The sequence below is a fragment of the Letharia columbiana genome, assembly GCF_014066305.1.
Source record: "Letharia columbiana isolate WasteWater2 chromosome Unknown Sc0000088_s0, whole genome shotgun sequence".
NCBI lineage: Eukaryota > Fungi > Ascomycota > Lecanoromycetes > Lecanorales > Parmeliaceae > Letharia > Letharia columbiana.
Window position 1 is genome coordinate 23163 of NW_023501133.1, and position 16696 is coordinate 39858.

The 16696-nt window shown below is 29.5% G+C and overlaps 3 protein-coding genes across 3 annotated transcripts; all 3 read left to right on the top strand.

Annotated features, from left to right (window-relative positions):
- Positions 1-1045: 1045 nt before the first annotated feature.
- HO173_012648 (uncharacterized protein) lies at positions 1046-3646 on the top strand (the record flags this gene model as incomplete). Its single annotated transcript, XM_037314483.1, has 3 exons — positions 1046-1978; positions 2025-3033; positions 3093-3646. The coding sequence occupies 3 exons, from the start codon at positions 1046-1048 to the stop codon at positions 3644-3646; spliced, it is 2496 nt and encodes an 831-aa protein (XP_037158624.1).
- Positions 3647-4428: 782 nt separating this feature from the next.
- HO173_012649 (uncharacterized protein) lies at positions 4429-4748 on the top strand (the record flags this gene model as incomplete). The annotated part of the gene is made up of 2 exons (XM_037314484.1): positions 4429-4513; positions 4573-4748. 2 exons carry the CDS (start codon positions 4429-4431, stop codon positions 4746-4748), a joined length of 261 nt encoding a protein of 86 aa, XP_037158625.1.
- A 175-nt stretch (positions 4749-4923) lies between these two features.
- HO173_012650 (uncharacterized protein) lies at positions 4924-5469 on the top strand (the record flags this gene model as incomplete). The annotated part of the gene is made up of 1 exon (XM_037314485.1): positions 4924-5469. The coding sequence occupies one exon, from the start codon at positions 4924-4926 to the stop codon at positions 5467-5469; it is 546 nt and encodes a 181-aa protein (XP_037158626.1).
- Positions 5470-16696: the final 11227 nt, after the last annotated feature.

A 16696-nucleotide genomic window follows, 5' to 3' on the forward strand; every position in this document is an offset into this window, starting at 1 on the left:
TCTCGCTATAATAATTTAGAATAATATATTAATAATAATTTAATAAGATAATAATCTTATTTTAGCTCTAATTACTATATATAATATAAGAGAGATTAATAACTTTATTTTTAAAAAGAGAAAATGTCTTAATAAGACTAGTATAAATAATTATATAATTTTATCTACTTTTAAAGAGAATAATTAGAATATATAAAAAAAGAAGTTTTAAGTTCTTAAGCTTTTCTACTACTATAATAAGTATATAAAGAAAATTAATTAATTTAATACTCTAGTAATTATATATTCTTCTTAGCGAGCTTATAATTAAAAATAAATATCTCTACTTTATTAGCATTTAAATAAAAGTTTTTTAAATATCTTTAAGCTCTATAAATTAATAGAAATATTTTATTAGAAGTATTAGAAGTTTCTTAAGCTAATAGTAATAGAATTAATTAAAAAAGATAGAGAAGATATTTAATCTCGACCGCCTCTTATCTCGATTATTACTCTATTAAAATTATTATAAAATTATTATAATTAATAAAATTTAAATACTATTCGATAGTATCTTATATATTATTTTAATATTTAGAAGAAGCGTTTTAATAGAGAAATTAGTAATAATAGTAAGAAAGTATTAAAGACTAGAGGGGAATACGCTATATATAAAGTCTCTTTATATTATAAAGAAAATTATATAAAACGATTTTATAATAAAAAGAATTAAATAGAGTCTATAGAATAAATCTAGATTATTAAGTATAGATTATATAGTAGTTATAAAGTAATAGTATTAATAATAGTAATAGAAATCGCATTTGTTATCTTCGGGCCGGTTATCGGATACTAGCTAATATATCCTAGCTTATATCAAAATTTAGCCCTTAACCAAGTTATTACCCTTAGCGTGCCGAGGTCCGCACAGCAACCGGGTAATCGGGTAATCCTCGGTATCCACACTTCTATCACTTTCTCCATTTTCGCAAGGCTGAGTATTTGGTCGGGCGTGAAGGTGAAGGTGAAGGTGAAGGGTGAAGCAGAGGCAAAATGAAATCACATCATGCATGCATTGACAGAAGGCTTTGCCAATACCCAGACCGGCTGTGCTATGGATACAATCTCGCCGACTACACTACAACTACAATGTCAAGGTTTATCTTCCTCCGAGATCATCAGCTGTTGTGAAGACTACCTCCAAACCGCGACTCGACGGAAAGAGGAGGAGGAGGACAAATGGACCTGCACGGCCAGTGCCATTGCTGAATACGTTGAGGGGCTCATCCGGCAGGATCAGCTGGATGAAACGTCGCTCCACGGCTGGAACCAGCTCGTACAAGAACATTATGGAGGGGAAATCGGGCTCAAAGGGGTACGAAATGCGGCCTACAGTTTACAAGAACGCTGTGAAGCTTCAAGCAAGGAGATCCTGGAAAATTGGGGAGTGTGGTACGACCGCGTCTTGGAACCTGAATGGATCGCCCAGAAACGTCCGTCGAAACATCTCCTCGCCGCTCTTGCGCGATTTTCGGCCTGTTGCCCCTACAAGGAAGCACAGATGGCGCTCAAGAAGGAAATCGAAGCGCGGGCTGCTCTACCCGCTCATCTGTCCCGCGGTAGGAGTAGGAAGAAGGTCCTGACTGTTGCTGACGTTCTGGCTGCCTCTCGAGTACACACCGAAATCTCTCTACAGGGGAGTCACAGCTCTTCTCTTCGAGCAGAAGATGAGGACCCCAGGAGCGATAGATCCAATTCAGAATCTATGAAGACAGACGCTAATGCTTCATCTTTGGTTCGTAATGACACCGTTCGCTATGCAAACATCGCCAGCCGAAAACGGAGGAGGAAGGGTCCAAGAGATGGAACATATGTTGATCCCACAGGAAACAAGAGACTCTGTCGGATTGTACGCGACGATGAGATTGACCAAGGCGCTATGGAGAATCAGCAATATCATCTTCGAGGAGACGATGCAGATGATGTAGATGACGAGCGTGTAAGTGAGTCTATGCTTGTGTCACTCTGGTACTAACAAGTGTTAGTCGATCGAGCTGCCTCGAGAACGCTTCCCAGATCTGCCGGATATGGACCTTGACTCCCATCCATTCTCTCCACACAGGGATATTGAAGAGGGGTTCGAGAACCCGAGTGTTCTGGGGGACGATCTCAACGATTGCTTGACCAAGAGCAACATGACCGCTGGTATCAAATGGCCTTCTTCACCCGCAACGGAGACCCTCGATAGTTCCATTGCGCGCCGCTTTGATCTGAACGGGATTCTGACGGAGAACGTTGAGGTACCATCACTGAACAACATACCAAGTCTTGATTCTTCCAGCTCAACGGAAAGCCCTCGGCAAGGTCAACCAGTACCTCCTACAATCATACAAAGATCTCAAATCCGCAGTCCAGACCACACTAGCTCCTTAGAGTCTGTTCGAGAAAATTCGGTAATGGACGAGCTCTTGCCTAGTACGGATCGACTGGGCGCTTCAGACACGTTACAACCGGGGCAATGGCTCTCGGCGACCGCAATCGAGCTTGTACTCAGTCATTGGCACCACCAAGAGGACTTTCGCTTGGTGGACAGCTCCTATCTAGACGTCAACCATCCGGAGGAGATTTTCAAAAAACCGCCCTTACGGCTGATGGGAGCATTACGGTTACTCTTAACTCTACACCATGGCAATCACTGGACATTATTACTCTTCGATTTCGACCAGCGCACGGTCCATCACTATGATTCCCTCGCGGCCGCGTCGTCTTGCGCGGATGCACGCCGGGCAGCTTTTTGCGTCGTCGAGCATCTTGGAGAGGACAAAGAATCATTTGCCTTCACTTCCGACAGTGTGTATAGGCAAGAAAACGGGTATGACTGCGGAGTTTGCGTACTGGTCATGGCGCTACACTTGCTGGTGAATATGCGAATACCTACGACGTACGACTGCAGTCTCTGGAGGGTCATATTCATAGCCTTGCTGAGAGGTGAGGAGCCAGTGGAGCCTTTGAAGGCATACACCACAGCGCCAGCACCCTTGATGATAGATGATCGTAAGTTTAGTGGTTCTAATATATATCATTCGAGCTGAGCTGAATTTGGGGACCTCTAGTGCAAGCAAGCGTCAAGGATAAGAGCCAATTCCAAAACATGGACGTTGAGAATCTTCGGAACCAATGCAACACACATCAAGCTCGCTGCATGGATGCAAAACACGCCAGAGATGATGCCGAAGCTACGGTGACACTGTTGGACGCCTTCATGAAGGGTTGCTATGAACACGATGCAATCCTACGGACGCGGCGAACGGAGATGCAGACGGAGCTCAGCGCTATCAATGGATTTGTAGATCGGTACGCTACATTTAAATACGGTCAAACAGCGTCTACCATGCGAGCGCTGGAATCGAATCAAATTACAGCGCAAAGTGCCGTCGACAGGGTCGACCGTCGTATTCACATGCTTGAGGAAGGGAACAACGGGCGCGACTTGGCTTTGAGAACAGGGAAGGAAATCCATATGCATCATCGGAATTGCTACGAGAAGCTTAGAGTCGCAGGGCGAGACGCCTCTCGCGCCTTGCATGAGCTTGTTCAGAAGCAGAGAGCGATCATTGATGAAATGGAGGATATACAGCGAAGATGGACCGTCTCTCTGGAGGCATGATGACAAGCTCCTTATGAGTAGTTGTTTAGTTAGAAAAGGTGCGGGATCAATTGCACTTGGTGCAGATCTCGGTAACATCAAGATTCAAGGATCGAGGATCAACCCATTCATTGTTTCTCTGCATTTCTCTACAACATACCGTTTTGCTCTTGCTCTTGCTCTCATAGGCCAAGACATGACCAAATCATAGCGAGAAAGATGCCTTTGAAATCTCTGCCGCCTGGAACAAGATGGTTTTGAAGACGATGCTCGTAGACGGCCGGCGGCTGTTACAGACGTGGAAGGGTTATTGGAAGTAGTACCGGACAGAGCTCTTGAGTGTTGACTGACTGGCTGGTATTGGCATCGGCATGAACATTGACAGACATCAAAAAGCGCACATCACAACACGCTGGAGAAGAATCGAGAAGGATGGAAATGAGCTTAGCGTACGTAAGTACTGCCCACGCAGCTCTTGTCAGCGAATCCTTCAAGTATGCTACCGTGGTTATCTTGCAGTGTCGGATCCATACTATACATGATACGACGGAGCCGGTGATTCCAAACGGGGATCCGTGAATGCGAATGCGGGAAACAAAGCCGAATGCCGTCTTGATTCCGCGAGGAATTCCGGGTGTATCGCGCGCGTTCTACAAGCTTGAACACAACGGAGAAGACGATATATAAAAGCGAAATCCTTCTGTTTGTCAGTCGGATTTCCGTAGATATAAAAAGATCCATGTTAAGATCAGACGACTCCTCTTGCTCTATCATCACTGATTCCATCCCATTGTGTATTCAACATGGCGAAAGCGGTATACGTTAGCTATATTGCGGTCGTTGTCCACCTTCTTTTACTTTTGCGCATTGTGACGGCCAATCAACCAGGTGAATATCCCTCCTTCCTTCATGCTCGAGCTTCGTGTCTAACATTCCGTACCTTGTAGTTCCCTTTCCCCGTGGCGCTTCTGGCCCGAATCCACGAATTCCAGCAAGTTCAGATACCGGAGAAACATCTGTCAAACTCAGCACAACTTATGTTGAGGCGGTAGTGAAGACAGCGACACCACCAGAAGGCCCTTCCGACGCCTCGACCGACATCACCCCCCCGTCCCAGCCATGACAACCTTCCAGGCTTCTTCTCTGCTCTGCCCAGAAACCTGGTCTCCAACTTCCACTCCCACCTCATCGCGTTGCCTTCATTCAGCCATCTCCGCCTCCACCCGCGGGAATGGCGGCCGTTGATCCCTTCGATCAGCCGCCTCGCGCAAATCCCAAAGAGCCTTACCCATCACGCCATGAAAACCCCCTCGGATATCAAACGCTACTGCGTCTCCGGATACGCCTTCCTCACGGATTCCGTGAAATCAGCCATGGCGCGGGCGCTCGGCGAGTGGAATATGCGCATGGATCGAAGCGCCGCGGCCAACGGCTGGGCCGATTCACTGCCCTCGCCTTATCCACTGACCCCGCCTCCACATATGCCATCGAGTGTCCCATCCAGTCCGGAGACGGGCCTGCTGTCGATCAGGCAGACGGACTTGGCCTTGCGCGAGGAGTATAGCTTATGTGCACATGTCGGAAGGACGGTGCAAAGAACGACGGTGTTGGCTAGCTGGATTGTGCTTCGGGATGTCAGGAAGTGGGAGGGGGCGGTGAAGGCGGTGGGGAACGCGGTGATGTGGGATGTTGCTCAGCTCGGTCGTCGGGTTTGGGGATGGTTGGTTATCGTGTCGGTCGTCTGGATGGCTTTTCCGTCGGTGTTGGTGCTTTTGGGACTGGTGTGGGGATTGAAGCTGTGGTTCCAGGCTGCTGCGTGGCTCTTGAGGCGGATTCGGGGATGATGGTAAAGCGGGTGGAGTGAAGGGTTTTAGGAGCCGTAGGATAGAGGGACATCATAGGGTTTCTGCTAAACTTTCGCTGAACAGCCAATCGAGTGAGTCCCTGCCTCTTTCCAAGAACATTCCCCTCCATAGAGTTTGGTCTCGGAAGACCCAGTCAAGGCCGGAGACCCGGAAGTATGCAGATGTAGTTGCGACGCTCGCTCACGTCCAGATCGTCTAGCTTCGAAGGGGTGGAAGTAGCAATCTGTTCTTTGTTATTTAGGGAAGACCTTCGTACCTAGGGCAATTGCAACATACTAGCTTGGGATGAGAGCGCGTAGAAAGACACCGAATGAGCCAAGAAAGCAGCTGGCGGTGAAGAAGGATAAGGGCGATCGTCGCGAGTATAACGTGAAACAGCAGCTCTGACCGCGTCTCAAGATATATCAGCTGGTGGAGGTGCAGCGTAGTCGTTCTCTGTCTAGACTTCTATCTATCGAGGAGGATCTTGAGTAGGCGGGAAGCGTGGAGTCTCGATCACATTCACCGCGAATAAAGCCGTTCTTAGATATTATCCCGGAACCGTGTGCCGCACCTATCCGATAAGGGCAATAATTTAATTAAGGACTGAATTTTAATACATTAACTAGTATATTCCTCTTTTATTTTTAATAAAAATTATTTATTTTAGATAATAGAAATAGAAATATATATTATATTATTATTATAACGAGTAAAGATCTATAAATTAAATTTATAACTATTTTTTTTAATTAGAGCTATCGAGTAAGTAGATAAGCGATCTTTAATAAGCGAACTTTAATAAGCGATATTTGAATTCCTTACGATTTAATAATTATAAGACTAAGTTTTAATATTCTTAAAAATTCGAAAAGCATAAATAGCGCTTTAAGATTTAAAAAAAAAACTTAAAATTTTAATAGAAAATAAAAAAGTAATTCTATATATTAATAATATATATCTATTTTTTTAATAAGAAAGATATAAGAGAGCGAGATTTTAATAGTTACGAATGCTAATTTATTTATTTATAATAAGTTAATCGATCTAGTTAAAAAGCGTAGAGAACTTAAATTAATAATTAGTTATATATATAAATTTAAAATTTTTTAAGCTTAACTCTATCTTATTCTTTTATATAAGTAAAGATCTATAAATTAAATTTATAAAGTTAGATTTTATTTTTCTAAGTCAAATCGAACTCTAATCGCTTGCTGTGCGTTTTTTAACCTACTTTACTACTATAAAATTAATTTAATCTATATAATATATAGATATATATATATAGAGAGGGGCGCGCAAAAAATTATAAAAAAAAAAATATAATAAAAAAAAAAAAAAAAAAAAAAAAAAAAAAAAAAAAAAAAAAAAAAAAAAACATTTTTAAAAAAAAAAAAAAAAAAAAAAAAAAAAAAAAAAAAAAAAAAAAAAAAATAATTAAAAAAAAAAAAAAAAAAAAAAAAAAAAAAAAAAAAAAAAAAAAAAAAAAAAAAAAAAAAAAAAAAAAAAAAAAAATAAAAAAAAAAAAAAAAAAAAAAAAAATTTAAAAAAAAAAAAAAAAAAAAAAAAAAAAAAAAAAAAAAAATTATAAATAAAAAAAAAAAAAAAAAAAAAAAAAAAAAAAAAAAAAATAATAGATCAAGTTGCAGTAGGGATAATAGGCTAAGTTATAGTAATATTCTCCGCTTACTAAGTAATAATTTGATATGGAATCGTGAAGAGTATATAATGTGAAATCTTGAAGAGCTAAGCCGTATTCTTAATGCTAAGAACCTTATTGCCGCTTAATTTCTTCGTAATATTCTCTATATTCGCCTACTATTGTAACTTCTCTTACTCTAGCTAAGTAGATTAATATGAGATCGTAGAGAGTAGGCTTATTATATTATTGCTGCTGATAACTATCTCCGTAGTATTCTCCGTAGTATTCTTTATATTCGCCTACTATTATAATTTCTCTTATTCTAACTAAGTAGATTAATATAGAATCTTAAAGAGCTAAGCCGTATTTTTAACGATAGTAGTCTTATTACCGCTTAGTTTCTCCGTAATATTCTTTATATTTATCTATTATAGTTTCTTCTCTTACTTCTTCTCTTATAGAGTATTAGACTAAGTAGCTAGCTAAGTAACTAACTGAGTAGATAACTGATATAATATAGGATCTTGAAGAGCTAAGCCGTGTTCTTGACGATAATAGCCTTATTGCCGCTTAGTTTCCCGTAGTATTCTCCGCATTTACCTGTTATAGTTTCTTCTCTTACTTCTTTCTTATAGAGTATTAAACTAAGTAGCTAGCTAAGTGACTAACTGAGTGGATAACTGATATAACGTGGGATCTTGGAGAGCTGAGCCGTATTCTTGATGCTAGAGACCTTATTGCCGCTTGATTTCTCCGTAGTATTCTCTATAGTATTCTCCGTAGTGTTCTCCGCATTTATCTATTATAGTTTCTTCTCTTACTTCTTAATATAGTGGGGATAATAGGCTAAGTTATAGTGGTATTCTTCGCTTACTAAGTAATAATTTGATATAGAATCGTGGAGAGTATATAATGTAGAATCTTAGAGAGCTGAGTCGTATTCTTAATACTAAAGGCCTTATTACCGCTTAATTTCTCTATAGTATTCTCCGTATTTATCTATTATAATTCCTTCTCTTACTTTTTAATATAGTAAGAATAATAGACTAAGTTATAGTAATATTCTCCGCTTATTAAATAATAATTTAATATAAAATCGTAGAGAGTATATAATATGGGATTTTGAAGAGCTAAGCCGTATTCTTAATGCTAGAAATCTTATTATCGCTTAATTTCTTCATAGTATTCTTCATATTCGCCTATTATAGATTCTTCTCTTATTTAATTAAGTATAAGAATATCGAGAGTAAATATATTTATAGAATAATAAAGAATAGATAAAGAAGAAAGACGCGTCTTAGAAGATAATATCGCTAGTTAAAAGGTACTATCGCTAGCTTAGAAGGAGTATATAGAGGAAAATAATAACTATAAATTCATTTAGACTTTTTTAAAAGCTTTTTAACGCGTTTATAAGTAGTAGTAGATAGCTATTAAACTACGGCCTCGATTACTAGTAATAGCGAATTTATAAAGAAATAATCTAGGGGCGTTAGTAGAGACTCTAAGAGGCGAGTAAAAGGGGTATATATATCTAAAATATTAAGTAACCTTTAGGCGAGAGGTATCGAAGACGATTATATTTATATTAATGAAATTAATAGAATTAATAGAATTAATAGAATAGTAAAAGAATAATAAATATACTAATAGATGAAAGAATTATTATTATTTAATCTCGAACGCGTCTAGTATAACTACTATAACTATTATATTTAAATATTTATTTAATCTATTAATAGTAGACTAAACTTTATTATTTTTATAGCGTTAGAAAGCGTATACTAAGCTCTATAATTTACGAAATTATAAAGTAATAGTATTCGTAGAAAGCTGAATATTTTAGAGTATAAAACTTCTATATATAAATTTTTAATAAGAGAGTTTAGAAAGGCTAGCGAGCTAATTTAGTCGATCTAACTAAAGAGCGTAGATAACTCTAAATTTATAATTAGCTATATATATAAATTTAAGATTTTCTAACTTAGCTCTATCTTATTCTTTTATATATATAATAAGTAAAGATCTATAAATTAAATTTATAAAGTTAGATTTTTTATTTTTCTAAGTTAAATAAAGTTAGATTTTTTTAAGTTAAATAAAATTTTAGCTTTAGTTCTAAGTTAAATCGAACTCTAATCGCTTACTATATATTTTTAATCTACTTCTACTATTATAAAATTAATAAAGAAAATAAAAGTCTTAACTCTAAATTAAATTAAACTTTACTTACTTTCTATATAGTAAATAATTTATTTCTATTACTATAAATCGCTAATTAATTATATTCTTATTTAAGAAAGTAATATCTATTTAATAATCTTATTTTTAATATACCTCGTTAATTAAGTAAATTATCTTTTTAATAGATTATTTAAAACTATAATTAATAGATCGATTTTATTAATAACTCGACTTAAGACTATATATAATTAATTATAAATAAAAATCTTAGAATATAATAGATATAAGTCGACTTACTATAATAACTAGTCTTAAAATTTATTAATTATTATATTAAAGATTAATCGAATTAGAAATTAAATATATTAAAAGAGAGTATATAAATCGTTTAAATTAGGCGAAGCTAGAGGAATACGTAATATATAATATTATTTATTATTATATTCGCTTTTAAAAGTATAATAATTAAGTATTTTAAACTTAATATACTTAGTTTATAAACGTATTCTATTATATATATCTATACGCTACTTTAAATTTCTTAATAATATTATTATATAATCTTATTTTAACTTTATATAATAGAGTAAAAGTAAGATTAATTTAAAGATATTTATTATTTTAGTAAATAAAAGAAAGCTATCTTCTTTATTAACGACTTAATTTCTACTATTATAAATAATCTTAGCTCTAAAGAACTTATTAAGAATTTAACTATTAAATTAAATAATATTCTTATTAAGAATATAAAGAATCGCTTTAAATATATAGAAATTAGCTATTCGATATAGATTAAGATTATTATAAATAGTATTAATTAGCTAAGTAATAAAGTCGTCTAATAATTACTTAATAGATTAATCGATAACTTTTTATTCTCTAAAGCTTATTAAGATATTATTATCTATATCTAATAGTCTTTAAACGAATTTCTCTATATTAGTTCGATCTTAATAAATTAAATTAAAGTTTTAAAATCTTATATTTTCTATTAGTCTAAAAATTTAAATATAATTTTAAAAATAAAATACTCTTAATATAATTCGAGCGATATAACTTAACTTAGTACTCTTAATAATTAAAAGAATTTAATAAAAATTATTATAGAAGTATATAACTATACTATTAAAAGAAGTAAAGTTCTTTTAAATATTTTAGAGTATATAATCGACGATCTTAATATTATAGCGATTTTATATAAAAATCTTATTTTAGAAAATAAGCTCGATTATCTTTAATAACTAAGTTAAAATAAATCTTATTAATTAATATATATAAAAGAATAAGATAGAGCTAAGCTTAAAAATCTTAAATTTATATATATAGTTAATTATTAATTTAGAGTTATTACGCTCTTTAATTAGATCGACTAAATTAACTTAATAATTCTCTCGCGTTTTCTTATTAAAAATTTATATATAGAAGTCTTATACTTTAAGATACTTAGCTTACGATAGATATAGTTACTTTATAATTTCTTAAATTATAAAGCTCGCTTTACGCTTTCTAATACTATAAAAATAATAAAGTTTAAACTACTATTAATAGATTAAACTAATATTTAAATATCGTAATTATATTAAACGCGTTCGAGATCGAATAATAATTCTTTTATCTATTTATATAATTATTATTCTTCTATAATTCTATTAATTCACTAATTATAAATAAATTCGCTTTCGATATTTCTTATCTAAATATTACTAAGTATCTAAGATATATATTCTTTTCGCTTATCTTTTAAATCTCTTATTAATAGTAATTAAGATCGTAAGCGAGCTTAATAGCTATCTACTACTACTTATAAATATATTAAAAGATTTTTAAAAAGAGTTTAAATAGATTTATAGTTATTATTCTCTTTTATATACTTCTTCTAAATTAGCGATACTCGATTAATCGCTTAATTAATATTATCTATTTTATTAGCTTAGTAATTTACTTAATTAAATTATTAATTAATTATTTAGTTATTTACTTAGTTAGCTACTTAGCTAGTTACTTAATTTAATACTCTATAAAAGAAAAAGTAAGAGAAGAAATTATAATAAATAAATGCGAAGAATATTATAAAGAATATTACGGAGAAATTAAGCGATAATAAGATTATTATTATTAAGAATACGACTTAGCTCTCTAAGATTTTATATTATATACTCTTTATAATTCTATATTAAATTATTACTTAGTAAGCGTCGTTTTAGCTAATTATTTAGTTATCTACTTAGTTAGCTACTTAGCTAGTTACTTAATCTAATATTTTATAAGAGAAGAAGTACTCTATAAGAGAAGAAGTAAGAGAAGGAAGTATAATAGGCTAATGGAGAATACTACGGAGAATACTACGGAGAATACTACGGAGAATACTACGAAGAATATTACGAAGAATACTACGAAGAAATTAAGCGATAATAAGATTATTATTATTAAGAATACGGCTTAACTCTTTAAGATCTTACGTTATATACTCTCTATAATTCTATATTAAATTATTACTTAATAAGCGTTATTAGTTAATTATTTAGTTATTTATTTAATTACTTAGCTAGCTAGCTACTTAATCTAATTCTCTATAAAAAAAGAAGTAAGAGAAGAAATTAAAATAGGCTAATGCGGAGAATACTACGAAGAATATTACGAAGAATATTATAAAGAAATTAAGCGATAATAAGATTACTATTATTAAGAATACGACTTAACTCTTTAAAATTCTATATTAAATTATTACTTAGTAAGTAAAGAATACTACTATAACTTAATTTATTATACTTATTATATTAATATAATATATCGCTATAATAACGTTATAAGAGAAGAATTTACTACGACGATTATAATTAATTAAGTCTCTATAAAAGAGATATCGAATAATATATATTTAGACGAATTAAAATTATTTAATATCTATAGCTATCTTATTATTCGAAAGATTTTACTACGATAGAAGATATTATAAGATTTATATTACTAATTAATATATTATCTTTATTTCTTTTCGATATTTCGATATTTCTTACTATAAGAATATAATCTTTCTCTATTTAATTCTTTATACTCGATATATCTTTCTAATTAAATCTTAGCGCGCCTCTCTTCGTATATATATATCTATATATTATATAGATTAAATTAATTTTATAATAATAAAAGTAGATTAAAAACGTATAGTAAGCGATTAGAGTTCGATTTAACTTAGAGCTAGAACTAAAATTCGATTTAACTTAGAAAAATTTAACTTTATAAATTTAATTTATAAGTCTTTACTTATTATATTATAATTAAATTAAGTAATAGTATTAAGAGAGATCTTAAAGTAAGAATAAGCGATAATATTATTTTAAAAAAGAATAAAAATAATATTAGATAAAGCTATAGTAATAGCTATTTTAGAATTATTCTATACTCTTTATAATATAATATTCTAAAGTATAATCTTATTAATATTTTTATAGTTATCGGAAAAAAAGAGTTAATTATTAAAATAAGAAATCGCGTTTTAAATAATATTAGTTATAATAATTTAATTATTATTAAAACTTATTTATATTTAATTCTAAATATTAGTTTAATAGTTATATACTTCGCGTAGAAGTTAATTTTAATTATTAATATAATATATTTTTTATAATTTTATTAAATCGCGAGTAGATTAAAGTTAATAGTAAGATTAATATTCTTTATAAAGCTAATATTATTTTTCTTTAAGCGAATTTAAATTAAATAAAAAATAGAAGTCTTCGATAATAATTTATTTATATTATATATCGTTTAATAGAAAAAGAGTATAATATTAAGTTTAAAGAATATAAATAGAATTATTAAATAATTTAAATAAAGAATAATAAGTATTAATTAAGAAATATATATAAAGTGCGAATAAAGAATTAGATTATTTATAAGTAAAAAAAAGAAAAAATATATCTAACGCGAAAAGTTTAAAATTAGGATAATTAATAGATTAATAGAATTATAGAAGAAATATAATTAAAATAAAGTAATAAAGAATAAATTAAAGAGAAAGACGCGTCTTAAGAGATAATATCGCTAAATTAAAAGATATTATCGCTAGCTTAAAAGAAGTATATAAAGAAAAACGATAGCTATAAATTCGTTTAGACTCTTTTTAAAGATCTTTTAACGCGTTTATAAATAGTAATAGATAGCTATTAAGCTCGCTTACGGCCTTAATTATTAGTAATAATAAATTCGTTAAGAAATAGTTTAAAGACGTTAATAGAGACTTTAAGAGATAAGTAAAAGAGATATATATATCTAATCTATTTAGTAACGTTTCCGCGAGAGATATCGAGAATAATTATATTTATATTAGTAAATTAATAGAATTATAAAAGAAATAGAATTATATAAATAGATAAAAGAATTATTAATTAATTTCGAACGCGTTTAATTCTACGATATTTAAATATTAATTTAATTTATTAATAGTAGATTAAACTTTATTATTTTTATAGCGTTAGAAAGCGTATATTAAGCTCTATAATTTATTAAATTATAAAGAAATAATATTTATAAAGAGCTAGTTATTTTAGAGTATAAAACTTCTATATATAAATTTTTAATAAGAGAGCTTAAGAGAGCTAGCGAGCTAATTTAATTAGTCTAGCTAAAAGACGTAATAATCTTAAATTAATAATTAACTATATATATAAAATTAAAATTTTTAAACTTAGCTCTATCTTATTCTTTTATATATACTAATATTATTATTTTTAATAGAATCTTTTAGAAATATAAATTCTATCTTTAATAGCTATTTTAGCTATTTTAGCTATTATAAAAGAAATATACTTCTTTAATATTAATAAAATTCTTTTTAAGATTTTTATCGATAATACTATTAGAATAACGTATAAATTCTCTTAATTAATATATATAAAAGAATAAGATAGAGCTAAGTTAGAAAATCTTAAATTTATATATATAGTTAATTATAAATTTAAGTTCTCTACGCTTTTTAGCTAGATCGACTAAATTATCGCGAATAAATAAATTAGCGTTCGTAATTATTAAAATCTCGCCCTCCCGCGTAGTACGCCTCTCTCTTATTAAAAAAATAGATGTATATTATTAACATATAGAATAACCTTTTTATTTTCTATTAAAATTTTAAGACTTTTTTTTTAATTTTTAAAGCGCTGTTTATGCTTTTCGAATTTTTAAGAATTATAAAATTTAGATCTACGATTATTAAAGCGTAAGGAATTTAAATATCGCTCATCAAAGTTCGCTCGACAGTCGAACAGCCCTAATCAGATACACATTATTTGATTTTAGAATAACCTTTTTATTTTCTATTAAAATTTTGAGATTTTTTTTTAAATTATAGAACGAAATCTGGGCTCTTAGAAAAGAAAAAGCTTTTCTAAATTTTGTCTTATAATTATTAAAGCGCAAGGAATTCAAATATCGCTTATCAAAGTTCGCTTATCAAATTTACTCGACAGCTCTAATTAAAAAAAATGTTTATGAATTTAATTTATAGATCTTTACTCGTTATAGTATATAATAATAGCGATTTCGAGCTATCGAAGGTCTCTACTATTACTATTAACTTATTTAATATTATTATAGAGTTTATAGCCTTTAATAATAAGATTATTAAGTTTATATAAAATATCGACTCTTAAAGACTAGTAATTCTTAAGATTACGCTAAAGAAACGATTTATTTCTCGAGTCTAAAACGATTATTTAGTACTTATTAAGATATTTATAAAATCTACGAAAAGATTTAATAGTAAAGAAGATACCTTTATATTCTTTAAATTCGAGAATCTTATATCGAATTTATTATAAATACTAGACTCGAGATCTAGCGTCTTTTAGATATTAGAGATATCTAGTAAGAGACGAAGAATTAAAATCTCTATAATTTATAAGTATATAATCGTACGCGATATAATATTAAAAGATCTATAATTATAGTAATAGCTTAGAAGCTATCTCTCGATATTTAAAGAAGAATTATTTTATCGATCTTACGACTAGTATCCGATAATCGCCCGAAGATAATAAATGCGATTTCTATTATTATTATTAATATTATTACTTTATAACTACTATATAATCTATATTTAATAATCTAGATTTATTCTATAGACTCTATTTAATCCTTTCTATTATAGAATTATTCTATATAGTTTCTTTTATAATATAAAGAGACTTTATATATAGCGTATCCCTCTCTAATCTTTAATACTCTCTTACTATTATTACTAATTTCTCTATTAAAATATCTCTTTTAAATATCAAAATAATATATAAGATATTATCGAATAATATTTAAATCTTATTAGTTATAATTATTTTATAATAATTTTAATAGAAGTAATAATCGAGGTAAAAGACGATTAAGATTAAATATCTTTTTTATCTTTTTTTAATTAATTTTATTATTATTAGCTTTAAAAACTTCTAATACTTCTAATAAAACGTTTTTATTAATTTATAGAGCTTAAAGATATTTAAAAAATTTTTATCTAAATATTAATAAAATAGAGATATCTAATTTTAATTATAAGCTCGTTAAAAAGAATATATAGTTATTAAAATATTAAATTAATTAATCTTTTTTATATATTTATTATAGTAGTAAAAAAGCTTAAAAACTTAAAACTTCTTCTTTTATATATTTTAATTATTCTTTTTAAAAGTAGATAAAACTATATAACTATTTATATTAATCTTATTAAAATATTTTCTCTTTTTAAAAATAGAGTTATTAATCTCTTTTTATATTATATATAATAATTAAAATTAAAATAAGATTATTATCTTATTAAATTATTATTAATATATTATTTTAAATTACTATAGCGAGAACTTCATATAAAATATCTTTTATAAAAACTTATTTTATCTTTATAAGTAATTTTAAAAAATTTAATTAATTTAATTTTATAATTTTATATATTATAATTTCTTTATCTTTTAGAGCTATAGTTAGTTTAGATTTAATAAAATAATTATTTATAAAGAGAATAGAGTTATAAGATAATATATTAATAACTAATTTAAATATTATAATTAATATATCTCTAAAATTCTTAATTTTTAATTTATTTTTAAGACTTTATATAGAAGAATATTAGATATAATTATAGATATAGCTTTTATCGCTAATTACGAAAAGCTTATATCTCTTCTTAATTAACTTATTTAAAGCTATTATAAAATAATATATATATTTTATCTTTTTAATTATATATTTATTAATTATAATATAAAAACTTAAAGATATAAAGCTTTTTTTAATTACTTTATATCTTACTTATAAATAATTAAAGCTTTTTATATTATATAAATTATTTATATCTATCTATTTTAATAATTTTAAAATTCTCTTTAATAAGAATCTAAGTAATAAATAAATTTTCGAAAA